At 34.8% G+C, this 27,968-nt stretch overlaps 2 protein-coding genes across 2 annotated transcripts; one reads left to right on the top strand and one right to left on the bottom strand.

Annotated features, from left to right (window-relative positions):
- Nucleotides 1–11,906: 11,906 nt before the first annotated feature.
- On the top strand, nucleotides 11,907–19,595 carry LOC132626001 (enoyl-[acyl-carrier-protein] reductase [NADH], chloroplastic-like). Its single transcript, XM_060340699.1, has 13 exons — nucleotides 11,907–12,037; nucleotides 13,471–13,779; nucleotides 16,065–16,174; nucleotides 16,263–16,318; nucleotides 16,403–16,487; nucleotides 16,578–16,625; nucleotides 17,288–17,362; nucleotides 17,436–17,547; nucleotides 18,155–18,206; nucleotides 18,313–18,364; nucleotides 18,511–18,568; nucleotides 19,072–19,170; nucleotides 19,274–19,595. Exons 2-13 carry the CDS (start codon nucleotides 13,503–13,505, stop codon nucleotides 19,426–19,428), a joined length of 1,179 nt encoding a protein of 392 aa, XP_060196682.1. The 5' UTR covers nucleotides 11,907–12,037; nucleotides 13,471–13,502; the 3' UTR covers nucleotides 19,429–19,595.
- A 1,118-nt stretch (nucleotides 19,596–20,713) lies between these two features.
- On the bottom strand, nucleotides 20,714–26,027 carry LOC132629263 (non-structural maintenance of chromosomes element 4 homolog A-like). Its single transcript, XM_060344968.1, has 7 exons — nucleotides 25,746–26,027; nucleotides 25,221–25,301; nucleotides 23,199–23,436; nucleotides 22,997–23,087; nucleotides 22,003–22,213; nucleotides 21,809–21,900; nucleotides 20,714–21,211 (listed from the first exon to the last, which is right to left on the bottom strand). Exons 1-7 carry the CDS (start codon nucleotides 25,843–25,845, stop codon nucleotides 20,921–20,923), a joined length of 1,104 nt encoding a protein of 367 aa, XP_060200951.1. The 5' UTR covers nucleotides 25,846–26,027; the 3' UTR covers nucleotides 20,714–20,920.
- Between the last annotated feature and the right edge of the window lie 1,941 nt (nucleotides 26,028–27,968).

Here is a 27,968-nt window from a genome sequence, read left to right as displayed (position 1 = left end):
CATCAGGTACGTTACTACCTTATACCCTGGCAAGGTATAGGGGCTCAGCTGGTCCGGCGAGGTACCAGACTCCACGTTCCCACGTGGTGTTATGATATGTCGGTTTATGAAATGCTCTCCCTACTTATGATATTTTTACCATGTTTTATATGTATATGTATGCACTCATGTTCATGTCCAGGTTTTGAGTTGCAGTTCTTATCATGTTATTCCATGTCCCATGTTATTTCTTTCAGTTGTTTTACATACCAGTACATTCAATATGCTGACGTCCCCTTTTTATTGCCCGGGGGCCTGCATTTCACGATGCAGGTACTGATATACAGGACGACACATCTGCTCAGTAAGACAACATTCGTATCAGCTTATTGGTGAGCCCCATGTCATTCGGGGTTTAGTCAACTTTTGTTTTATGCTTAGTTATGCATCTAAGGTATGCTGGGGGCCTTGTCCCAGTAAGTATGTTTTCCAGTCAGATCATGATAGAGGTTTCATAGACTATAGCCATTTTTGGTTCATTCATGTTATTTCTGCACTCATGTTTAAACAAGTATTTTTATTAAGTATTACGACTTATCATGTTTTATAAAGGCTCATTATGCATTCACGTTATATTCCGCTTATGTTATGCCTCATGATAGTTCAGCAAGCCATGTGGTTCGCTCGGTCACATGCAGTCAGGCACCGAGTGTCGTGTTACGTCCAGGCCATGGTTCGGGGCGTGACATCCATGCTCATTTCAAGGTAACAATACAAGGTTCATTGAGTTTAAAATTAAGAATGACCAGTCCTTGCTACAATTTTTCGCCATACCGCAAAAATTTGCGGATAAGATCGATATAAATATTTTGGAGATTTATGTAAAGACCAAACCAGCAAATCAAAATATGTTGGCTCAAAATTATGGATTTTCTATGGCCAGTCAGCCTCATTTTGCAGAACCGATTATTCAACCATCATTCCAGCAATTACCGATGCACGACAATCCAAATTTCTATAATCAATATCACACCAATGTGTCATCATATAGTGCGACACATGGTTTCCGTCAATCATTTGGTGCAGGTCCTAGCACGCATGGTCATCGATCATTTGATGAAGGCTCAAGTAGTCAAAGACGTACTAGTAGTAGCCACGGAGAATATGAGGCCAGGTAAGCAACAAATTAGATTTTTTTCGATAGCCTGGGTTTATATATTTTCAACAAATAAATTAGTCAAATTATATGTACTCCCCAGAAGATATTTGTATGGCCAATTGTTGCACTTTTACATGTTTTTAATTGTTGCTTCAATTATTTAGTGCTAGAATAGGTTTATTAGAAACCTCAAAATTGTTGCATTTTTTAACTTTTAAATGTGTTCGTACTCGTATAAATTTTCTGCTAAGAGAAAAATACTTGCTTATATATCCTACAATCTTACTACAATTTATTAATATGTTTTCTTCATTTTCTCCATAGAGAAGCTGAGGCCAGCGTTGATATGTATAATGATGCAAATGCTGAAATTAGCTCTGAAAATTCAGAGGATGACAACCCTTCAAGAGAGGATGGAGAGAGTGAAAGAGAAAGTGAACCTGATGAATATATCGGTGATAGTGGAGATTTACTTCAAAATAATATTGGTGCAAATCTTCATAATCAATTTGATCATGGTGTGTTCGAAATTCCATGTCATGATATACCCTACTTTACGACATTGGAGAACGAAGAAGATATTTTCATTTCTACACGAGAATCTGAGATGGGATGTTGTTCAGCTTGGTCCGAGGATGCCAACAAAGACTTGGAAAAGAATATGTATTTTAGCAGCAAAGAAAAATTGAAACGGGCCGTGACGATTTGGAGTTTGCGCAAAAATAAAGAGTTCGAGGTGGTAACGTCAAACAAAAGTCTCTGGGTTGTGAGATGCAAGTTTTATAATTTATTAGGTTGTCTATGGTTTCTTCGAGGCCGGAAGGTTGGAAATAACCTTTGGAAGATAGGAAAGTATGTTGATAATCATAGATGGGAGACTGAAGGGCTTACGACAGGTCATGTCAACCTAGATACCAATTTGATTGCATCCTTATTTCTAAACCAAATTCGAAAAAATCCGAAGTTGTTAGTAGTAGATGTCATGGCTAGGGTTCACGAGAAATTTGGTCATCAAGTGACATACAGGAAAGCGTGGCTTGGATGTCAACGCGCATTTGAATTGGTGTATGGTGACTTTAAAAAATCATTTAGTGAGCTTTCTAAATTTTTTGCAGTTTTTCAGCACTTTAATCATGGAACAGTTGTGGAATGGAAACACGAAGAGTCTACGAGTTCACCAGAGGTAAAAACTTTCAAGTTTGTATTTTGGGCTTTCAAGCCATGCATTAATGGATTCCAAACGTGTCGCCCTGTTATTTCAGTAGATGGAACTCATATGTATGGCAAATATGACATCAAACTATTAATTGTTGTTGGAATTGATGGAAATGATAACATTCTTCCTCTAGCATTTGCTATTGTTGACAGGGAGTCGAAAGAGGCATGGAAATGGTTTTTTAGTAATTTGAGCGCACATGTGATAAAGGATAGAGAAGAGATATGTGTGATCTCTGATAGGGCAAAAGGAATTTTGGCTAGTTTATCGGAGTTGCGGCGGTATCAAGAGCCTCGGGCCTTCCATCGATTTTGCCTAAGGCATCTTAAGAGCAACTTTCAATCTCGATGTCCAAACAAGGACCTCAGTAAACTGATGTGGAGGGCTGCTAAAATGTGCATCCCTAAAAACTTTCAACACATATTGGGTAGTGTCGGTCCAACTAAAATGTGCAAATCATCTAGTAGCGCGTGGACCCCTAGGTAAACCATCATTCGCATCCCTTTGTGCTAATATCTGGGGCCTGAGTACAGTAATTCTCTCCCATGCCCAAACCTGAAGAAAAAACACTAATTTCAGCATCATTTAATGCAACTGCTGCAGTAAACTAAAACGATCAACATCATTTTTTTCATTATAGCAAAAAGGAAATAAAAAATCTTATCGTTTAGCTAGAAAGAAAATAAAGAGAACTATATGTATACTCTGGGAGGAGCATTCCATGTTAGAAGGTTAGAAAAATCTAATTAGAAGAAAGATATCTATACGTTTAGGAATTGAACAAGTGTTTTTATAAATACAGTTAATACTTTTATTAATATTTTTAGGTATACCTGTAGTAGTGGTAGGAATCCCGCTATCTCATGTTGCTTAGCCTGTGAGGCCTTACAAAGATAGTGATACAAGCACGCTAGGGTCGCACTACCCCAACTGTAAGATCCTATTGTGTTGACGTCCTCGAGCATAGGTAAGTACATAAGCTTCAAATTACTTCAAGATGTATCCGCCATCATCATACCAGCAATCATCCAAAACATATAACATCTAGCCTTCTGATTGACCATATCTTGTGTTGCCGTGTCAAGTAATTTTGGATGACGTAGCATGTGTTGATTAAGTGCAGATACCTTGAGGCTATTTTTTTAAAGTCTCCAGGAAGTGGACTAAAACCTAATAATCTTTGACAAATGTCTTTCCAATCCTCTGTGCTCCTAGCCAACTCATTCCCAAGTACTGGATCACCATTCACGGGTAAGCCATACAACACCTCTACGTCTTGCAAGGTGATTGTCACTTCTCCCGTCCTAAAGTGAAACGTATGAGTTTCAGGACGCCATCTTTCAACTAATGAAGTAATCAAACTACGATCAATAGTAGGTCGATGAGATCTATAAACACCGTACAATCCCGATAGTCTAATCACTTCCAAGACCCGTGTATCAATTGGATGTTCCTTTACGAAATCCCATAAATTTCCATCACATCTCCTTGTATTCAAAATCACATTATCCTTTCCATCCCATATATCCCGTGACCTATGGGTGAGTTGTTCATTCAATATGGACGAGTCGAGTGGACCCGGATCCATCTGATATGCATTATTTTCCGCCATAAAACAAAAATACCTACACAAGTGAATATTTTCTATGAAACTTCTATTCTTGTTTTGCCTAAAAAATGTGAACATCACATCTTCTTAAGAAAGTGAAAAAACAGAGAAAAAAACTCCGTATCTTCCCAAACGAAAAACACAGAAACAAGAATACTACATTTTTTTGAAGATAAAGGGGGAAATTCGTCATACCATTATCTTCTAATCTAGAAATTGAAAGTTTGAAACGTAATCCAGAATTCTTCCACTATACTAGTGTGTGAAAAAACACATACCTTAATCACAGTATCCTGTTCCAAGCTTCTTGATCGATTTTTGCAAGCAAAATCGCACAAAATACTGAGCTTTGAAAGTTTCACATTTAAAATTTGCAGCAAAAAATCGAATAAACGTCACAATCTATATCATCAGAACAAAATCAATTTGCAGAGATAAATAAAATAATATATGGATCGAGTAAATTTTGTTGTTCTCCTCGTGATAGTGATGCTAGGGTTTTACTTTGAAGAGGGGTTTTAGGTTGAAAAGGGAAATTTGTTCAATATCTATTCACATATATTAGAAAACATTGAACGACGTCGTTATTTTAAATGAAGAGACAACTAATAGTCGTGGTCTTCGGATACATAATAGGCATAAATCGTTACTGTCAGTAACGACTTTTATTTTAACGCCGTCCACTTATTAGCTGTTTTTCCCGTCAGAATTTTTGAATAAAATAATGCCTAATACGTTACTCAGGAATACGTTTATGCTAGTTCTGTAAAAAAAAAAGTATTATTTTGGTGAATTGGTTTAAATAATAGCTTATTTTGGTCAAAAATTCTGTATTGTCACCTACCGGCTTTTCAGAGCTCTAGAGTTCTAGTTCATTTTTTAATTATAATACTTTAATATAACTTTGGATTATCATGGATAGGCAAAGACTTACTTTGCCACGAGTTATGGGCCATGGCGGATAATCAAGACATTAATACAATTATGTCACAACTTTTTTACAAATTGGTCACAAAGCATTACTGATTGTCAGGACTTGTACATAATTTTACCAACATGATTTTAATCCAAAATTGATCCAGATGACTCTAAGTTTGACATTCAGTCTTCAATATCAATTCTAAACATTCTCAACGATCTGACTCAACCAAAGCTCAACAAAACCAAACTATGGGTGTTCGTCAATTTTCTTCAACCACAATTAAGCAATGAGCTTCAATTTTCTACAACACATATGAAGAAGATGTAGAATAAGGAGAAAGAAGTAGTAGGATAAGTCTTGCCTGTGATCTATATTTGCAGAACTTTTAAAAATGGAACAAATGTTAAACACAAGTCCTTAAAAGGACAGCAAGTGAAAAACTATATGTATTTTAGGACGGAAAAGGGTCAAAAATACCCCTGAACTATTCTAAATAGGTCACCTATACCCTCCATTAGTTTTTCGTATCAAAAGGGCCCTCAAAGTTACTAAATGAGACCACTAAGACCTCCTCCACTTAATGGCTAGCCACTTAAGAAGATGTGGCAAGCCACATGTAAAAAAAATTGCCATGTGGCAATGCCACGTCAATTCAACGCCCAATCCCCTTCGCTAACCCGACCCAACCACACCCACCTGACCCATTCATTATTTACCTATCCAATAAATACTCCTAAAATACATCTACCCTAATTTCTCACTTCACATTAAACACTTAGGTTTAGGCGACTTCAAAGTTGCGCCTAGGGTTTGGACAAATCTTGAAGATTGCCTACTAAAAAGGCGTGTGTTAGGTAATTTCTTTCATAATATATCGTTCTTAGTTCGTTAATCTAGGGTTTTTATTAGTTTTTGTACTTAGGTTAGTTGTGTGTTTATGGTTTAGGATCTGTAAAGCTTTGTTAAATGTTTGACTTAGTATTTTTAGGATTTGTGTTTATTTGAGTTAAAATAGTAGTATGCATGTGTGTTAGGGTCTGTTTTTGTGTCTGATTTCATGCTAGGGTTTTTTCGGAACCATGTGGACTTTTTTCTTGTTTTAGTGGTTTGGTTCTGTTTTTGTATCTGATTTGATGATATTTTTTTACGCATGTGAAAACTGTATGTACTTTAAGTTTTTTAGTTGCCTTTGAATGTGTATGTGTGTGGTCCCTATATCCACCTTCCATTGTTTATTACTCAACCACTATATTTTAATGTGATATATCTCTTTCCCCTATTAAATATGCTTAAAGAAAAATTGGCAGCCCTTTATGTTTTGTCCTTTTTAGCTTAAGATTCCTATAGGTGATTCTTTATTGATGTGGGGCCGACTATTTTTATCTTTTTGTATTTTTACATAAATTTCAATATGAAAGATTTGTTAGTTGACCTTTTGTTCCACCATGGGGGACAGTGAATTAGAAAACATTAGTTATTGTATGACAAAAATTTGGTATCCTTTATGAGGACGACTGATTCAGATCTGATATGTTTAAAAGACATAGAAGATGAGTTCATAAATAATTGTGGGTTTGTTAAAGTGAAGCAACTATTTGTGAAATGACCTTCTGGAGAACTATACTTGGTTGAAGGGGATGAAAGGATTAGGACTCTACAGTACTTGTTAAGTGAAGAATTTAGGATTGTCCATTTTTTTGCTGTTGATGATCTTGACGAAGTTGTTGTTGCCCCTAATATTATTCATCATAGTGAACCATACTCTTTGCCATGTGAATATGGGACTGATGCTGAGTCAGAAAGTTATGACGGTGTAGTTAATCCATCTTTAGATATTGAAGAATATAACTTTGATGAGTCAGAGCTTATTAAGATGCAAGAAAAGTGTGGAAGTTAATGATAAGCTTGAACATTACAAAGAGCTACATATAGATATGACCTTTAAGGACTTAGACGAGGCTAGAAAGGTTGTGAATTTGTTTGCTCTTGCTACTACCTTTTCCAGTGCATAAGAGTGACACAAAAAGATTGAGGTATAAATGCATAGTTGGATGCCCATCTGCCATTCTCATTTCTCTAGATGGTAAGGGTCCAGGTTTTAAGGTTAAAACTTTGAAGACAAAGCACAATTGTGAAACTGCACTTGCAAATCCTAGAGCTACCACATCTACTTTAACAAATTATTTCAAGAGTAAAGTTCAGAACAACCCCAAGTACAAGCTTAAGGATATGAGACAAAATTTGAGGGATAATTTCAACCTAAGTACTAATGATACAAAGTTGAAAAGGGCAAAGAGGAATGCACTTCAGGTGATGGAAGGTAGTTTCTTGGATGATTACAATAGATTAGAGGCTTATGCAAATGAGATTAGAATTATCAATCCTAGTAGTGATGTGGTGATCAATTTATCAAAACCTGGATTGGAACAAGGTAAAAGACAGTTTCTTAGAATGTATATATGTTTCAATACCTTCAAGTTGGCTTGGAAAAAAGGTTTCAGACCCTTTGTTGGATTGGATGAGACCTTCTTGAAGGGTCACTGCTAGAGGCAACTACTGGTGGCTATGGCATAAGATTGTGACACTTCATTCTATCCATTGGCATATGCTGTATTGGATAAGGAGACAAGTAGGACATGGACATGGTTTTTGCAATTGCTAGAAAATTCTTTGAATTTGAAGAAGGGTGAAAGCATCACTTTTATATCTGATATGCATAAGGTAAATAATCTACCCAATATGTATATCTTTTAATGTACTTTTTACAGTTTGTATCTAAGTAGCTTCTGATTATTTAATTCTTTGACATGAACAGGACTGTTGGATGCTGTCAAAAATGTGCTTCCTTTAGCACAACATAGGTAAGTTAATAGGATGTTTTAATTTAATTCATTCTTAATTTTTAACTAAACAATTGACTGAAATTTTGTGCGGGTGGTGTGTAAGGCATATTGAGGCAAGCTGGATGAAATATTGGAAGCCAAGTGAAATGAAGAAACTTCTATGGTGGTCTGCTTGGAGTACTTATGAGGAGGATTTTAAGGACCAGTTGAGTGCACTTGGTGAATTGTCAGAGGATGCATGCTGCCAAGGACCTTCTTAAGTATCCAAAAAAAAGATGGTGTAAAGCTTATATGGACACTATTTGTAAAAATCAGATGGTGGATAACAACTTCATTGAGTCCTTTAATTCATAGGTAATACAACCAAGAGGTAAGCCTATCTTGAGAATGCTTGAGGAGATTAGACTTAAGATAATGAATAAGCTGAGAGAAAAGGAAGATGAGACAAGGATATGGACCACTAATTACGGTCCATATTGCATGAAGTTGTTTACTGCCCACATGATGATGGCAAACTTGTGTAATATTGATTTTAATGGTGAGGATGGGTATGAAGTGTCTGAGGGTGATGATAGGCACATAGTGAATCTGGTACAAAACAAAATGCACCTGCAGATCTTGGCAGCTGACTGGCATCCCATGCCCCCATAACATCAAGGCATTATTGTACCAAAAGATTGATCTTATGGTGGTATAGCAAAGAAGCCTACTTGTTGACATATAGGCCCAAGCTGCTACCTGTTAGAGGGGGGGGGGGGGGGGAATTCTGGAAAGTGTTACCAGAACATAAAATGGCCCCATCTGATATTGTGGAGACTGTTGGCAGACCTGAGGTGAAAAAAATTAGAGAAAAGGATGCAACAATGAGTGAGCACATTCTAGAAAAGGAACTAGAATGACATGCAGCAAGTGTGGTTCATATTCTCACAATGCAAGGAAATGCAAGGTAATTACCTATCTTACTTAAACTTTACCTATGAAATATTCAAATGAACTAATCATTTTACTTGTCTTTTACAGGCTACTGAAGAAGCAAGTACTTCAAGAACTAGGAAAAGGGCCAGATCTGTTAAAGCACAAGAGGTTGATGTCAACAGTTCAGCACCTCAACCATCACAAGAAAGTGACTTCTATTTCATGCCCACACCTGGAGTTCCACAGGAGCAGTATGAAAGATTTGGTCCACTTTCAGAGGATGGCAATGATCCAGATCTAGGGCCAAAGATCATTTCTAAAGAGCAAACAAGGTTGAGAATGAGGCAAGCTAGAAGAGTGCAAACTGGGAGTAAAGTGATTTCTTTCAAGGGCGACCATACTGGTGTGAGTGAGCCTACAAATTTTTGTAGATCTTTCCAAGTGACCTTCATGAATATATTCCAACCTCTGAGAGAGAAGCGGTTGTGCTATATGATCATAATGCATTCAATATGCAATACAAAATCGGAAGAGCCCATAAGCGTCTCGCTCAAGGATGAAAAGGCTTCATCGATTCAAACAATTTAGAAATAGGGGATATGTTGTGCTTTCAAATTTGAAAATGTGAGAATAACAAGCTCGTTTACTTCATTGTTCATTTGAAGGAGCCGAATGTCATAGTTATAGACTAGGTCTCCATGTAGTATTTCTTTGTGATGGTATTTCTAATTATGACAACAACTTCAACATCATACATCACCTTCATTACAACAAACACAAGGAACCTACATAACTATTACAATAAACATAAGGAACTTCATCAACTTCATTACAACAACACCATTTTCTTCATCCCAATAACCTACATAATTACATTCACTTCATCATCCCAACAAGAAATACAAGGAACAAAGCACATGAAATAAAAATGATAGTTTTCAACTTCTTGATTTTCTTCTCCAATGTCACAACTCTTCCGGCCTCTTGAGCTAATATAAACTCCATTTCTTCAACTTTCTCCTCCAAAATACTAAGTTTAGCTGCCTCTTGGAGATTGACAAAATCATTTTATTCAAGTTTCTTCTTCAAAGTGTCCCTTTCAATACTAATAGCCTTCATCTCATCAATTATATTCCTTATAGTAAACCTTTCATCGACTATCCTTTTCAATTTGTTTCTTTCCGCCTTCATATTATCCAATTTACTCTTTAGATCTAATATAATTGTTACTGCCCTTGGTGGGAGTTGATGTTTGTCTTGTCATTTCCAATATCTACAATTAGTAACCTACAACAAAATTGAAGGGATTTAATGTATTTTAGTCATCAAATACAAATTTCTAAGAAATGCATACTAATTTACAAATAAAATTCATCAAAATGTGCAATCATATAACCAATTTAAAAAATTACTTAGTTCAACATTGTAGTATATAAACATGTAAAACGAAAATGAATTTAGAACTTACTTTGGGTCTTGGACATTTGTAGAACCTTCTCCTAGCATTTGGATCGGTCTAAGTGGTCAAATTTAGAGCATTAACTCCACAACGACATTTTATAGCATTTCGACTTTTAGTGGAATTGATGGAACCTTCCGACATTGCTTGAGAATCAAAGGTTAAGAGAGGATATTCGCAAATTAGGGTTTTGATTTGGGTGGTGGAAATGAGAAATTAAGGTAAATGGGTTTTAGGAGTATTTATTGGATGGATAAATAATGAATGGGTCGGGTGGGTGGGGTTGGGTCGGGTTAGGAAAGGGGATTGGGCGTTTAATTGATGTGGCATTGCCACATGGTAATTTTTTTACATGTGGCTTGCCACATCAGATTAAGTGTCAAGCCGTTAAGTGGAGGGGTATTGGTGGCCTCATTTAGTAACGGTGAGGGCCCTTTTAACACGAAAAACTAACGAAGCGTATAGGTGACCAATTTCTAATAGTTCAGGGGTATTTTTGACCCTTTTTCGATTTTAGGATGAAAAAAAGCCCAACAATGAGATAAGCCCAGTGACATTTTGTAGGCCCATCAATTTCCCCAACATCATTTCCCTCTTTAAAGCCCAATAACATTTTGTAGGCCCATAAATTCTTAGTCCCAGCAATTTCATCGACAGCTTTTTTCCGTGGATCGTCCTTCTTTTGGGGTGGTCTTTAATTTTTGCCCCTCAAATTGGTAGTATTTAATTTTTGTCCCTCGTCTAATACTCCAAGGTTCTGGGTTCGAACCCCAGCTCAGTAAAAAAAAAAAAAGGAATTTCGCAAGACAGAAGTTTTGATTCGCAAGACAAAACTTTGCCTTCAAAACTCTGCCTTAAGGCAGAACTTTCAAGTCGTTTTTGCTGCATTTTGAATTTTTGTTTTCTAAATGTTTGATGTTTGTAAAATTGCAAGCAGTAATGGCTGTGCATGATGACGTAAATGGGTCGATTGAAAATCAAGCAGTGGCATGGATGAGTTGTCAACTTTTCATGCTGAGAATATGCAAAAAAAAAAACATGAAAGTCATTTAGGCAGCGCAGAATTTTGCCCAAAACTCTACCTTAAGGTAGAGCTTGAAATTCTGCCTGAATAATGCAAAATTCTGCCTTAAGGTTCTAAACTCTACCATACGATTTTAAAAAAAAATAATTAATGAGCAGGGGTTCGAACCCGAAACCAAGGGGTTCTAACGAAGGGAAAAAATTAAAGACCACTAATTTAATGGACAAAAATTAAAGACCGCCCAAAATAAGGGCATTCTTGCGAATTGCCCTTGAAGTTTTTGCACGAATTTCCCTTCAAACTTATTGGTCTTTAATTTTTGTCCCTTATATTTGTGGTTGTTTATTTTGTCCCTGTTGCTCAGTTAATGAAAATATCCAGGCTTGCTTCGCTCGGCATAAATTTTGTAACATTTATCTTCAGAAACTTTTATCTCGCTCGGCACAAGTTCTGTAGGAATCAAGTTATGCGACATAAATTGTGTTGTATTTTTCAGATTATGTTTGAGTGTTGAAAGTTTTGTTGTGTCCCACATAACTCGTGAAATGTTACGATACATATGCCGAGCGAAATGTACACTTTGTCGAACAATATCTAAACTTATGTCGCGCCTGAAGGACAAAAATTAAAGATCACAAATTTGAGGGTTCGGGCCATTTGTGGGAATGATCCACAACTCTTCATTTCCCTCTTTAAAGCCCAATAATGAGCTAAGCCCAATAACATTTTATAGGCCCATAAATACTTAGGCCCAGCTATTTCCCTGACAGCTCTTTGTTTCCCACTTTAAAAACTCCAACAGACAACAACAACAACTACTACTACTGTTAATGCTGACACAATTTTTTTCTCTAAAAGGATAGCAACAAAAAAAAAACCTTATACTCACAATTCTACTCTGTCACCTCAAGGTTCATATCTTTCTCTTTTCTTTTTAATAATAATTCAAATGTGATTCAAGTTTTAGTTTTACTGTTTTATCTTTTTCTTGGTATTGGTTTCTTGAAATTGTGCTTAATTTTGGCTGCATTTTGGAAAAAAAAATAGCCTAATATCTTTGAGTTTGAGGGTTTAACTGTATAGTTGTTATGTTTTTGTTTTAGATGAGACACTTGTCTTTTCTTTTTAATAATAATTCAAATGTGATTCAAGTTTCAGTTTTTACTGCTGTATCTTTCTTATGGGTAGCTTAATTTTGGTTATATTTGCAATAAACATCAGCCTAAATTGTATGTTATGTTTAAAGTTTTCATCTTTGAGTTTGAGGGTTTAACTTCATAGTTTCTATGGGTTTTTTTTGGATGGAACACTTGTCTTTCTTTTATTTTTAATAATTCAAATGTGATTCAAGTTTTAGTTTTTATTGCTTTATCTTTTTTGAGTATTGGTTTCTTGAAATTATGCTTAATTTTGGCTGCATTTAAAATAAAGATTAGGATAAAGTGTGTGTTATGTTTAAAGTTTTCATCTTTGAGGGTTTAATTAATTATATAGTTGCTGCCTTGCTGGACAGAGGCGGAGTTTGGATTTTGAGTTTATGGGTTCTGAATTCTAGGAAACACAATTTACTGGTTTCTTAATAAATTATTTAAGAGTGTGTTTGGTATGAAGGAACACGTTTTTCGTGGAAAATGTTTTCTTGGAAAACAAATTGGTTTCTTACTTATTTTCTAATGTTTGGTAAGTAAGCAAAAATATATTATCCCCGTAACATGTACTATATGTAATTTAGCAAAACACTACGGGGGTGGGAGTGGGGGTTCGGAGGTGGTGAGGGGTGGGGTCGGGGACGCTGGGTGAGCGAGAAGGAGACAATGAATTTGAAATGTCGCTTATGAAATTCGTTTTCCCTATTTTCATTAGGGAAGTCATATTCCTCATTTTTAAGGAGCTTGTTTTCCTAGAGAAACTGTTTTCCGAAACATTTTGACCAACCAAACATGGAAAAATAGGAAAATATTTTCCTCCATACCAAAAGTAGATTTTTAAATACAAACGTTGGGTTTGAACCAAAGCTATGGATGAGACACTTATCTTTTCCTTTTTATAAATCAAATGTGAATCAAGTTTCAGTGTTTACTGCTCATCTTTTTCTGGGTATTGGTTTCTTGAAATTATGTTTTATTTTGTCCGCATTATGAATAAACATCAGCATGAAGTTTTTTGTTGTGTTTAAAGTTTTCATCTTTGAGTGTTATGTTTAAAGTGCAATCTGCTTTATGATTGTTCTTTCATTAGGTTTCTTTGAACACCTGCATACAATTTTGTATGTTTCTGAATGCACTTATCGAAAGAAGGTTTTGGATTTCTGAATGTTCCTGTTTTAATTTGAAAACATTCTCAGGTTACAGCTGCACTGCAATATTTTCTCTAGAAATGGCGGCAACTGCAGCTTCAAGCTTGCAAATAGCAATAGCTAGGCCGTGCATACTCTCTACTAAAAGAATTTCCGATGTCTGTTCAACAAACTTTGGTGGTATCACTAGAAAACTACCCTGGAATAGACTTGCCAGTAGTTGTCACGTTTCATCTGTTCAACATTTTTGCTGCAATTTCACATCTATGACTCAAAAGTTACAGAAGGTTGTCACCAAGGCAAAATCAGAAGGTGATGAAAGCAAGCCTGCCTCTGGGCTGCCAATTGATTTGAAAGGTTAGATTCTCCTGAATTTTAAGTTTTCAAAAGCTTTTCTCCAGTGCACTTTAAGGGTGTGTTTGGTTCATAGGAAAATGTTTCTTGGAAAACAAGTGGGCAAAAAACTATCATCCCAATAACATTTACATGTGATCTAGCAAAACACTATGGGGTTGGGGTGGGGGGGCGAGAGGATGGGGTGCGGGTTGGGGGGTTGAGTGGGTGAGGAGGAGACAATGAACTTGGAATGTCACTTATGGAACTCGTTTTCCCTACTTCTATTAGGAAAGCCATTTTCCTCATTTTTAAGGAACTTTTTTTCCTAAAGGAAATATTTTTCAAAACATTTTAACCTATGGGAGAATTGAAAAAAAAAATCGAAAATGTTTTCCTCCATACCAAACACACCCTTAGGATCTGAGTGAGTGGAAGAGATGGTTAATGTTGTCAGAAGATTTTCTTACTTTTTCTTGTTCTCCCTTTAAACTTGGGATTTCCCCTCATTGGCTGCTCGACAATGAAAGAGAATATGTAATCTCATGTAGAGAACCAAAGTTGGAAACATTTATAGGGCAGAATGTCCTTTTAAAAGTCCTATCTTCTTTCAGTTACAATTAATGATGTACTTTGATAAGTGTGTGACCATCTCATCTAACAGCTTAAGCTGTTAGAGAGAATATACTTTACTTTTCTAATATATGTATATATAAGTGTGACGAGAGGACTAACACAACAATACAAATTTGTACCACAAACTATAAAAATTGTACATTTTTAACCAACTGCTTTTTTATCCCACGTAAACATATGTCATAGTACTGAATATTTATCTCTTCTCATGTATACATGTATGCACTTCAAATGTAATTCTCCGACATATTTATTTCCTCTGTGCACTTATACTTGTTGATTTTTGACTTTTCAAGTTCTTTAAGAATTAATAAATGAAGTAGTCCCTCCGTCCCATATTACGTGGCCACATTACTAAACTACTTTTTTATCTCACGTGGACATATGTCATAGTACTGAATATTTATTCTCTCCTCATGTATACACTTATGCACTTCAATTTTAATTCTCCAGCACATATTTATTTCCTCATACACATAACTTATCCACTTTTGACTTTTCACATTCTTTAAGAATTAATAAATGAAGTATATATTTTATCATAATATTCGTATTTATTGGTGTATAATCTCAATAGCCTCAGAAAATGATTTGGAAATGAGTAATTAATGTGAAGGGTCAAAATAAGAAGAAGAAAATTTTCTTTTTCTTGATATGTTAACGTGGATAAGTAAAAGTGAAGGGAGGGAGTGTCTTTTATCCCCGTTTTCCTTCTTTGTCAATACTTTACTTATTTTACTCTCCTTTGCAAGTCTTTGATTATTGTTTCTTTACATTTATAAAATGTATTACTTTATTTTTTCATTTCGGAATTAAAATATTGTGATTTACGATATAATATATATCTTTTTAGTTTTGATTTCTTTGTAACAATTTTTTTAATCTATAATTGTTAATATAAAAAATTATAATATATTTTTTAATTAATTTAATAAAACTATTTTATTAGTTTTGCTTTTAAAAAATCCAATATATACAACAATGGTTCCTATGTTTGGATCTGAACAGTTAGTTAATTGAAATGGATATCAACCTGGCGGTACACATATAATATATTAAAGAATTTAAAAGAAAAAATCTAGAATGAAAATATTAATATTCCCTCATATTCTTACTAATTTTCTTTTTTCACATCGATGAACAACTTTCATTGTCGTGACAATGAGAAAAAAGTCTGACTCTTTCCATCTCAAAGACTTAATTCCATCGTATGTTTTTAATTTTTAAACTCCATTTTTTAATTATAACTAAAGTGATGATACATAAAATACATTTTGTATATGTTGCTATATATAATAACAATTTGAATGTTTTTAAAAGTTATTTTCAAAATACAAACTTAAAGACTGGCTAATTAAAGTGAATAGACATGTTCGGCCTGTGCATCGCACGGGCATGTATTGCTAGTACTTAAATATATTCTCAACACGCCCCTTCACGTGCGGGCATGACTCCTTTTTTTCATCGGCTAAACATGTGAAAATTCTTTTTATAATGTTGGCGGTGAGACTTGAAACCGGGACCTCTTAGCTGCTCTAATATCATGTTGAAGTATGTGACCATCGATTAAGTTGTTAGAGAGAAGTGTCAACTTTATTTACTTAAATATATCTCAACAAACTACTTCTGTGTAGCCGCAGACGTTTTGAGAAAACTGTAAACGCTGTTTGCAGGCAAAAGGGCTTTTATAGCTGGTATAGCTGATGATAATGGATATGGGTGGGCTATTGCTAAGTCCTTGGCTGCTGCAGGTGCCGAAATTCTAGTTGGAACTTGGGTGCCAGTAAGTGAAATTTACAAAACCTTGTGATATTTGACCTTTAAATCTCCTTATTCTTCTAACATTTTGATGTTTTTGCATTTCTTTACAGGCCTTAAACATTTTCGAAACTAGTCTACGACGTGGGAAGTTTGATGAATCACGCGTGTTAGTCTAAACTTGTGTTTCTTTTGTAGCGCTCCAAAGAAAAGAACTTTATGACTAACTTCTTGCCAAATACATTTTTGCCAGTTTGCCAGATGGCTCTTTGATGGAGATTACAAAAGTTTACCCCTTGGATGCTGTTTTTGACAGTCTTGAGGATGTACCTGAAGATGTAATTTCAAAGCATATATGGTTTGTGTGAACTTATTTATTGTGTTTCAATTGCATTATCCTGAAACTTTTGTGTTCTCTCATCATGCAGATTAAAGCAAATAAGCGTTATGCTGGTTCTTCTAAGTGGACAGTTTCGGTATGTAGTTTTTTCTGTTCACACTTCTTTGTGCACTGCTGAACAAAATGAGAAATTCAAAGATGGCTGTGCATAGAGTTGGAAAAATGGTTAAAAAAGATAAGTAACCTTCCAATCCGACCCATTAAGCATGGGTTGGATGCCTGACTTTTTAAAAATGGACCAAATGTGGATAATAACCCGCTAAAAAATGGATATCTAGATGGATAATATGAATATTGTCAATACCCATTTGTCTGCTTGTTAATTTTCATGAGTTCTTGTTTTCTGGGAGTATAAGCTTATTTTGGCTTTTAGCTTGTGTTCTCACTTGATGATTCCTTGAAACCATGGATAACATGGACATCCATATTATCTGTTGGTTAATCCATTTTTTATTTGTGTTAGGTATGGGTGGGTCGGATATCTTATCCGTTTTTGTTTAACCCATTTTCGACCCGCCCATATCCGATCTGGCCCCCCGGCTTGCCACTCCTAGTTGTGCACACTAAAGAACCAGAAAGTAAAATAAGTAATGCATCATTGTAGTTTTTTGTTTGTGTTGGCTATCATTTTGGGCATGTACGAGGACATCTTCATCATTATGATATTAGATTTTTCGACCTCCAAAGCTTGTATCACTCAGTTGCATGCTCTTCGCACCTGATTTCTCTTGTTTATAGGAAGTTGCAGAATCTGTGAAGGAGGATTTTGGCAGCATCGACATTCTTGTGCATTCACTTGCTAACGGGCCGGAGGTATCACCTTTTAAAATTGTAAATCAATGCTTCTTCATCAGCGATCTTTCTCATGAAATCATTCAACCATTAGGTGACTAAACCTCTTTTGGAGACATCGAGGAACGGATACCTTGCAGCAATATCAGCATCAAGTTATTCCTATGTGTCTTTGCTAAAGCATTTCCTTCCAATTATGAACCCAGGCATGTATTTAGTTTCCAGTTTCATTTATGTTTATCCTTTCGCTTCTTGCCCCTTGTATGCCAATTTATACAATTATGTAATTCCCCATCATATTCCCTTTGTGTTGGTTTTTAACAAAGAAATTTTAGGGATATTAGCAGGGAAAGGCTAAGAGAAAAATACCGGCTGTGCAATTAAAGGGAACTATGTTATTTAGCTTTGTTGAGTTCTGCATATATAGAGAACTTGCAGTAAAACATACAGTAAAAAGATAATCATTATCTAGCCTAGAATATCTCCACAGAATTAAATCTTCAGCTGACTACAACAACACCAATAACATACCCAGTATATTCTCACAAGTGGGGTCTGGGGGAGGGTGGGATGTACGCAGACCTTACCCCTACCTTTGTGGGGTAGAGAGGTTGTTTCCAATAGACCCTTGGCTCAAGAAAATCGTTTTTCAGAAAGTGGTTTGAAAACTCTTCAACTGATTAATTACTATAAAATAGGAATAGCTAAACAACTATTAACTAGGATTTATTTAAAAATATTAAAGCAGCAGAAAAGTTACTGCAGTCCAATAGCATAATTCTGACACTTTGAAATCAATATGGTTTTATACAGGTGGTTCTTCAATTTCTCTGACTTATATTGCTTCTGAGAGGATAATTCCAGGGTACATATTTTATTTCCCTCTTCTTGTTTTGTTGTATAGATGATAAAACTTTAAATTCTAAATCTGTCCGTATGAGGAATGATTGGTTGAAATATGTCATGTACAGATATGGAGGGGGAATGAGTTCTGCCAAGGCAGCACTTGAGAGTGACACCAAAGTGAGTTGTCCTATATTTTGTACCTGTGGGAAAAAAACTGAAGAGAGAAGACGAAAAGCCAAATGGTTTTGGCCCCTTGAAATCTCTAACATCCGCCTTAATTTTATTGCATCTAGTCATTGAAAGGTGTCATTCTAATGATGTAGGTACTTGCCTTCGAGGCTGGAAGAAAGAAGAAAATTAGGGTGAACACTATATCTGCCGGTATGTTGTCCATTCACTGTCTGTTGGATTACCCACATTTACTACTGTTAACTATAGATCCTATTAAGGTAGTTTATTCTAGTTTCTACATGAAATCTTCTCAACCAAATTACTCTCACTGTTTCAACTTAAGATTCTTAGTTTGACTAGGTACAGAGTTTAGGAAAACAGGGAAGATTTTTTAATCTTGTGGTCTTAAACTAATGATGTGTGTAATGTACCAAAATGCCCTTTGAATCTTGTGGTCTTAAACATGCTGTGTAGAATGTCAGAATTAGAGAGTTACCAAATATCGAAAGAGCCATTGTTTCTGAATTGGACAAAAGAAGAAAGTAAGACACTTTATCTCAAAAAAATAAGAAACTAAGACACTTAAATTGAAACGGAGAAATTATACCAAGAAGAGAAGGACCACAATACCATTATACAATTCCAACTCATTTTTCCTGTAATGTTCCTTTCATGCAAATTTTTTTATTGACAAGAAACATATAAATATTCAGGCCCATTACGAAGTCGTGCTGCAAAAGCAATTGGTTTCATAGATATGATGATTGACTACTCCATAGCCAATGCACCTCTCCAGAAAGAATTATCAGCAGGTAAATCAGCCACACTAAGTTGTATTTCTCACTAAAAATGTGCTTTACACCATCCCACTCGTCTTCATTGGCTGTTGTTACCATGCTTTAAAACTTGTTGTAGATGAAGTAGGGAATACAGCTGCTTTCCTAGCATCGCCCCTGGCTTCAGCAATTACTGGTGCGGTTATATATGTTGACAACGGATTGAATGCAATGGGCGTGGGTATCGACAGTCCTATATTTAAAGATCTCAACATTCCCAAGAGTGTGGAATAGAAGATATTGTGTGCCGAATTTGTATTTGTGTACTAGTTATTGTGATTTTTTAACACAGTTATGGTCAGAGCCAAGAATGGCTTAGCCAGCGGCCTTTGCGAAATCATCTACTGTTGTATGATTGATATTTTATAGAGGAAATAGAAGTAATGAGTTTCCGGTTTTAATCTTTCTCTAGGTCCCTAAGCATATGTGCTCAAATAGAAACCTTATTCTCATGTTCTTGTGTTGATAAGTTTGAGGAGGCGTCAGCAAAACACCGTTGTTTGTTTCAAACACGAAACCCCTTAGTGCCCAGGATGAGAGTGAAGTTTGGCCCTATGCACTGGTAACAACAGCACTGGTTGTACACCGTTAATATCGAGTCTTTCTGTTTAACTTTCTCAATTCATTCCTGAGTAATAATTCAAGGGCGTGAAGCGAGTATGCTGATTCGCCTAATTATTGTGGTGGCTATGTTTTTGCCACGAAAATGAACAAAAAGTGAGATGAGTGCTATTTTCAAAAATGAAGACCCCTTAGCGCCCTGGATGAGAGTGGGGGATGCCCTACGCTGGGCAACAACAGCACCGGCTCTATGAAATTAGCATCAAGTCTTGCTGTTGGCTTTCTCAATTCATTTGTCAGTAATAATTTAAGGACGTGAAGCGAGTACTTTTAGTTTCTCACCTACTTATCATGGTGACTATGAAAATGAGCTGAAAGTGATGATTGTGCTATTTTTAAAAATGAAAATCGATGAGTGGGGGATGGCCCTACACACATGCAACAACATCGACGCTACGAAGTTAGATTCAAGTCTTTCAGTTGGCTTTCTCAATACACTTTAGAGTGATTATTCAAGGTTAAGTGAGTATGTTGAACAAGTGAGATGAGCGTGCTACTTTCAAAACGATTGATAGATAGCTTGAAAAACAAAAGTACATTATAAACAACCAATAAGGAAGTACTGTTATGGGGATCTTCAAGAATCACCCATCAATTTATGTCCCTGTGGACACATTGATGGTAAATCTTCAATATCCTGTAATAGAATTCTTATGGCTGAAACTGAGAACTAGAAGACAAACACAACAGGAAAATATTTTGTGCAGAGACCATGCAAAAAAGTGACGCCACTTAACTAGGTGTCTCAAATTAGAACCTTGCATAGTGAGACAAAAACAACCCATACACAACGCAAATCCAGATTAATCAGGTCATTGAGTTTCGAATACCAAATAATTAGTCAAAAAGAGAGCAATGACGGAAACCTATTATGGTAAAGCAATAAAACCACAAAAACCTACCAGGGTTGGAAAGATTAATGATAGAAGAACTTAATATGGTATTATATGGAAAGCCTCAGATCCAGTAGCTTTACACATCCAAAATGACACTAATTCCAAAAAAAGAAATACAGGCAAGCAAAAACTGATCCTAAGACAGAAGGTCTGCAATTTCTTATGTACACCAAAATAGCCTAGTTGGAATATACAGACATTTCTACATCTCATAGCAACTTCCTCTTTTTGCCAATACTGGCATCATCAGTTTCAGGGGAGTTATTGACGTCTGAAGCCTCGTGTAAAACCTTGCCACGGTTCCTTGACAGTTTCTTTACCCAAGTGATATGTAATATTCGTCGAGCATCATCCACTGAAACTGGTGCATTAGCTTCACTAAAGACTGGATTCACTGATATGTCCCTGTGTGGTTTAGTAGCTTCAGTAAAGACTGGACTCGCCATAATGTCCCTGTTTGGCATCAGCTCTTCTCCTTCTGGTACTGCATTCTTCATCAGCTGTATGCACATGGCCATTTTGTTATAATACCAAACCGAGACACAGAAGAAAAATGTGATATATTCATCAGTTGCTAGTGTAACAAATAAATCAGAATCTTGAGACTGCATGTCATAAAACATACTAGGATCCTCTTAATTAAGTAGGCGTTTGAACAGACTTGATTGAAACTAGAAAAAAATAGTTTTTGTGAATTTGAAATTGAAGTTGAAAAATGATATGTGGAAGTTCAACTTGTATCGCTACAAAAAAAAAAAGGGGGAATTAGCTACGGACTTCGCTGCTAAATTGCTGGTAGCTAACATAATTTGTTGATAATCCGTAGCTAAATAGGATTAACGACAGATTTTTCTATTTAGCTACAAAACTTGTCCAACATTAATTCATGTTTTTTAAGTAGTGTATATTTGGACATGTATTCCACTTGAGAAAAATTGAAGCTTTATGAGTGCCAATTTTTTTTCACTGAACTTGAAAAACTCTTCAAACACTAACCAAAAAATATTTTCAAAATGCTTTGGAAAAGTAATTCATGTCCAAACAGGCCAGTACTAATATGGACACAGAACTATGATTTAGATATAGAGATACCCTACCTCCCAATCAGCAAAATCCAATCTGAAGACAAAGTGGCTGTATTTAACTTCACCAGACTTAACTAATTTGGCATCAGGACCATTCCTTGGAGCTGAAAAGGGAAAGAACATTAGAAAAACAAACTATAGTTACAAAAGACTAGGACATATATAAAATACACTATCAACAAATTAGATTCAGAAAGGTATCTTACAAAGAAAGTGAGATCCATTTTCATCCACGTCTATGACAACCCGTCCATCTGTCACTAGAAAAGAGAGGGCGAATATATTCTCAATGCTTTGCGCGAAGGATTTTCTGTTCAGTATGAGATTCTCAAGCTTAACTCTCTGCTTCTTCCTTAGGATCTGAAACATGGTTGAAATGTTCTTGTCTGTATCCTTTTTCTCCTCAGTTACATCAAGCTGTGACAGAGGCAGATCACACAATTGCATCAAGTTGCAAAGCCATAGTAGCAGTAAAAATTCATCAATATAAGACCCCCTTCACGTTGGTGGCAAACAGTTCAACATCTATCAGTTTACATTTCATGGAATAATAGACAAGATGGTCATTTCTTTCATTAGCAATAGAATGGAAAAGAGAACTGGAAAAAAAAAAGACCATTGTAGATCTATGGTTAGCCCTAGGTCAGGATGGTCATGTCAAAGAACTTGATGCACGCAGCGAAAGAAACTTAGGACTGGAGACTTATTGAAGCAGCAAGATAAGCTTGATGAGAAGGCAAGGTTCAAAGGAGGAAAGGCTTAGGGATGGACACATAAGCACCCAAAGAGGGGGTAGGGCATAGTAATCGACAAAATGCTTTGGGAAGTTGGAAATCGACAGACGATTAGCTTAGCTAGCGTTCCGGGAGAATCTAGTCAGTTAATGGACAAGAGAAAATTTCTTACTTACAAATGGGGAAATTTGGCTAAGTTCGCATTTTCCTTTCAGGAACCAAGCTCTAGATTACAGATTACATGAATTCACAAACGTGAGAACTAGATTTACGAACAACACTGCCAAAATGTGTTGTTTACTTCTAAGACCGCCAAGACGATATACTTTTTGAATCCAAATTGGACACTGAGTAAAGGAATTTGCTAAATGCACTCGCCCAGCAGTAATCAAAACACATTCAATTCATGCACACGCTATTACAACGGTAACTGCATAATAACACGAAATTATGAGAAAGATCATACCTCCTTTGGTTGAGCACGCAAGTACAACTTTGTGCGTGGTTTATGTGTATACTTCCGAGGTTGCTTAACTTCACAGTTCATAGGTCCAATCCTTCAGAATAGAGCAACAACAAAAGCACATAAAAATGCAAGAACAAGTGTATCTCACACCAACTGAATAATGAGCAACATGAAGCAAGAAAAGTTGCCAAACAAAACTTACATAGTGCTGCAACCTCTGCCATTCCTAAAAATAGGTGAAACAGAACGCCCAATTTTCTTCCAGCATAATGTATTTGCATTCACAGAGAGTCCTTTTTCCCCAAAGACTCCGAGCAAAGAGGAAATGAACATATAAGGTGTAATACCATCAACCGAATGCGATCTAACAGAAGCCACCAAAGTTCTGGTGAGATCAAACAATGCCTCTGCATCTGCAACTTGCTCTCTTGGCTTTTTGACTGACAATCAAACACAAATGATAAATGAAGTTAATATTTTTTTAAACGGTAATGAGAAATAAAGTTTATAATCCATTATCAATTTACCATCAGACAAAGTTTGTAAACAAACATTCTATAACTGCTCAATATAACCTTACAAAGTTGTAAACTATACAAACTCTACTTAAGGATGCAATATGAAACAACCTATTTGAAGTGGCCCATTCGTACCAGAGAAGCCTATGTATGAACAAGGATTAAGATAGTAGCAGCAAGCAATAATTTGCTTCAAGAACTTGAACTTAAATTTTCATAATAGATCATATATACATAAAAAAAACTACATTGCCAAGCACTAAGACATAACCTATCATATTTACCAAACTTTACCTCTCACATCCAGACCATAAAAGAAGAAAAAGTGAATGAACAAAAAGTTTAAATGTAAGGACACATTTTCAAGATTTTTGCAATGTTTTTGAATGGTACCTCACTCCACCAGAAAAAAAACATGACAAAGCAAACAACAAAGAACTCTGATATCTAAGAATCTCACTTTCATTATTCTTGCAATGTGTACAACTACTACTTCCCCATTACCTTCTTATAGAAGCAAAACTAAAAGTCAAAACGTCAATGCGACCACTTTCAGAAGGGAAAATTTCAAAAATATACAAATTGGTCACTTACATTACAGAAAAATAGCCCAAAAACTTACATTACAAAAAATAGCCCAAAATATACAAATATATACAGACAAATGCAGACACTTATACCAACATATGCCAACAAATACAAACATATAAGAAGGCAGAGAGAGCAAGAGAGAGTGAGAGAGAGAAAGAGAGAAAAGTTTAGGTCATTTTTTGTAAGAATTTAAAAAAGAGGTCAATTTTGGTAGCATTGTTGCCCCCATTTAACATAAAATGTAATTTTCTCCATTCAGAATTCTTGATGCTTCATAACCTACTGCAATGTGTAAAAATTGTGTTTAACCTTTTTAGTTACTTGATAATTTGAAGGTGTAACTTAGGAGACACTTTCAGGATTCTCCCAATGCTTTCAACTAGTAGCTCACAATCCCAAAGGCGGATCGAAGATTAAAACTTAATAGGTTCAACCTTTAAGATACTTAGCACTGAACTCATTTTAGTATTAGATTTATGGGTTCAAATATAATATTTGTTGATATCTTAATAAATATTTACATATATTTCTATGCTTAATGTGTCATCTCCTCCGTCTTAAAAACCCAGTCTCTCATCCTAAAAAGATAACAATGCCTTAAGTATGAGAATCAATGCATCTAACTTCTAGTATATACTCAGCACATCAATTTCTTTATTTTTCTTTTGAATAAAGTTACAAATCTAAGCTATCTGAAAAATTGCTAGAATATTTAAAATATTTGAAAAATTCATAACCAAATAAAAAAACCCTTTTACTCTCAAAACTGTAACAATGAATTCTTTTTTCTTTTTTTTTTGGGGGGGGGGGGGGGGGGGGGGTGCATATGGACAAAATTTTTAAGATTCTTGCAGTGTTACCATAAGACCATAACCTACTGCAATAAAAGTCAAGATTCTTTGTAACTTTTAAAGAAAGTCCATAATATCATCAAGTATGTAATGTTAGTTAAAACTAAGTTACTGCTAGTATTTCTTTCTTGTTCTTAAAAGCTTTCAAGCACATAAGCAAATATTTAACATAAAGATTAACCCTTTAACATATAAATAACATACTAAACATAATCATATCACAATAAAAAAAAATAGATTAAAAAAAGAAAAATAGAAAAATACCTTCATTATGAGAATTTTCAATTTGTTTCATTATTTCTTTGAACTTCTCTGAATCAACACTACCAATATCATCTTTTCCCTCTGTATAACACATCAAAAAACAATTTAAAAAAACAATCTCTTTACAAAATATCAAGAAAAAAAAATACAAAAATCAAGAAAAAAAACAAACTTTTTTACAAAATATCAAGAAACAAACAACAATATTTTTTTACAAAACATCAACAAAAAAAAAAAAATCTTACAGAATATCATGAAAAAAAAAAACATTTTTTACAAAATATCAAGAAACAAAAAAAAAAACTTTTTTAGAAAAATATCGAGAGAAAAAAAAACAATACTTTTTACAGAATATCAAGAAACAAAAAACAATTTTTTTTACAAAATAATAAGAAACAAAAATAACAATCTTTCTTACAGAATACCAAGAAACAAAAATAAAACAATCTTTTTCTCAAAATATCAATAAACTTTAAAAAAACAGAAGCAAAAAATAAAATAAAAAGAATTTTCCAAAATAATTACCACAAATACTATTTTGAATTGCAGAATATTTACAACGAACCCCTCTTGCTTTATATATTGGTTGTTCACTTAAATCATTCAACTCAATTTTTGCTGCCATTTTTTTTCTTATTTTTGCTGTGTAAAATCAATGATGATCAATAAATATAAAATGGACTTCCTTTTAAAGGTTTAATAAAAAATAAAGTGTCGTTTGGTTATTCCTTGTTGATGAAGTTTTGACTTTTGGGAAACTGTAAAAAAAAAAAAAAGTGCGGGGAGAATTTCCCGCTTGTTTGAATATTTTTACCTCCTAAGGGTAAATTTTTACAGCTCCTTTTATTTTAGGTTTATAATAATCCTTTTTTTCAAGTAATAATAGTAGTAGGGTGGAAGGGACTTTATCAACCTCATTCGTCGGAAAATTATATTATGTATACAAGGTCAAAATTTATTATATCTATGTATATATAATAGACGTTACACGTGAATTCAGTGATGGAACTAGAATTTTTATTATAAAATATGATACAATAAATATACGAAAAAAGGTAAGAGATTTAACACAGTAATGTATATATACATAAAAATTATCTCTACGCATCTATCTAGTGTAATTTCTCAGCGAAGGGATGTCGGTTGATGCCCCTTGGATGCATATAGCTCTGCCACTGTTTGAGCCGAGGTTTTTCCGAAAACAGCCTCTCTATCTTCACGAGGTAGGATAAGGTCTGCGTACTATGCCCATTCACAGACCCCACTTGTATGATTACACTGAGTATATTATTGATGTATATATATAGTAGATGTTGAACTCTTTTGGAGAAAATTTTGCTTCCACCACTAATAGTACCTTAATAAAAGACATACATCTTGCATTCATTTGTTTGGTATAAAAATCAGCGCTTATAAGTTTTCCCTCTCGACGAACAAGTTTATTAGGTAGTTATTACTTATATTTACTTTCTATCGTCACACATATTGAGTAACTTTTTCGACCATAATAAACATGTGATTTCGGCTTTACTTTCTCCTTATAAATATTACCCTTCTTTTTTGAATTATAAGTTTTTTCTTGTTATCTGAAAATTCATATCCATGACTTCAGAATTTGGTGGATAATGGGCCCATTAATTCCTGTATCTTTCTCCACTTAAAAAAGTAGTACTCCTATTTGAAGTTTAGTTGAAAAAAAGACATTAAAAAATTAAAGTTGTGTTTGAACGAGAAACAATAGTTTAAATTTTGTCATTTTAATTGTAAGATAAAACTTAGAAAACTCCTTAACCATGCTTCAAACTACAAATATCAGTCGTTTGTTTCGGTAGTAATGATAATAACATAAGAGTTCAAATCATTATTTTCTCATTCCTTTAAGAGGTTTGCTTTCTTTATATGCCAAGAACTAAAGTAAAATAATATTTTTAGTGCACATCACCAGCTGTAAATGATAATCGATTAGTTATTCATAACAAAAAGAGTTGTGGTGAAGTGTTATAAGTATTCCTTCATTCTTAATCAAAAATTTCATGTTCAAGCCCTGAATATGAAGTCGCTTTTGGGACTTTTCAGCACATATTCAACTTTAGTCATGCCCAATACGGATACCAAATACCAAGTGAGAAACAAAAATGTTAATTATCCATAAAGTATGATCACTAGTACAAAATTAAATAAAAAATGTAAAAAGAGATCAGTGCAAAGTTTAGTAATAAAAAGACTACTTTAAGTTGAACTCTTCCGTGAAGGAAAAAAAAAACAGTAGCTCCGTGAGCTCACGCACCAAATGAACAATTGTGCATATAATATCAACAGAGTTATGCTAATTAATTATGCAGCAATTTTTTGTTCAAATTACAAATAAACTAGAAAGGAAGAAAAAGAGCAATTAACAAGGGCCGCGAGATCAATAATGGTCTCCAATATGCTCTAACACACTGTCGGAAATATAAAGTGGGCTCTTGATATATCATAGGGCACAAAATGGATGTGAGAGGGAGAAGATATTAAGCTCAATTATATCATTCATACGAACTCCACTCTTTACATAATAACAACACAAAAAGATTTATATAGGTGCTAAAGGATAATTGAAGTCATAAAATTACTAAATAGGTTCACACACATTCTATGAACTTGGCACATTTGAAATCATCAAATCCATGCACCTAGATTTCCCGCTTGTTTGAATATTGTACATCCTAAGGTAAATTTTTAACGTTCCTTTTAGTTTAGTTTTTTTTT

Source organism: Lycium barbarum, chromosome 2 (genome assembly GCF_019175385.1).
Source record: "Lycium barbarum isolate Lr01 chromosome 2, ASM1917538v2, whole genome shotgun sequence".
Taxonomy (NCBI): Eukaryota; Viridiplantae; Streptophyta; class Magnoliopsida; order Solanales; family Solanaceae; genus Lycium; species Lycium barbarum.
Note: the sequence above shows the minus strand (reverse complement) of the source record. Positions and strands in the feature narration are given on the sequence as shown.

Bases quoted from the DNA above. Each gene is read 5' to 3' on its own strand.
- LOC132629263 (XM_060344968.1), bottom strand. From the start codon at position 25,845: ATGGCAGCAAAAATTGAGTTGAATGATTTAAGTGAACAACCAATATAT. The intron at 23,088-23,198 runs GTAAGTTTTGTT...TCTATTCTGAAG, and splicing joins GGCAGAGGTTGCAGCACTAT to GATTGGACCTATGAACTGTG. The intron at 21,901-22,002 runs GTAAGATACCTT...TTCCCTTTTCAG, and splicing joins AAATGGATCTCACTTTCTTT to CTCCAAGGAATGGTCCTGAT.
- LOC132626001 (XM_060340699.1), top strand. From the start codon at position 13,503: ATGGCGGCAACTGCAGCTTCAAGCTTGCAAATAGCAATAGCTAGGCCG. The intron at 16,626-17,287 runs GTATGTAGTTTT...TCTTGTTTATAG, and splicing joins CTTCTAAGTGGACAGTTTCG to GAAGTTGCAGAATCTGTGAA. The intron at 18,569-19,071 runs GTATGTTGTCCA...ATAAATATTCAG, and splicing joins GGTGAACACTATATCTGCCG to GCCCATTACGAAGTCGTGCT.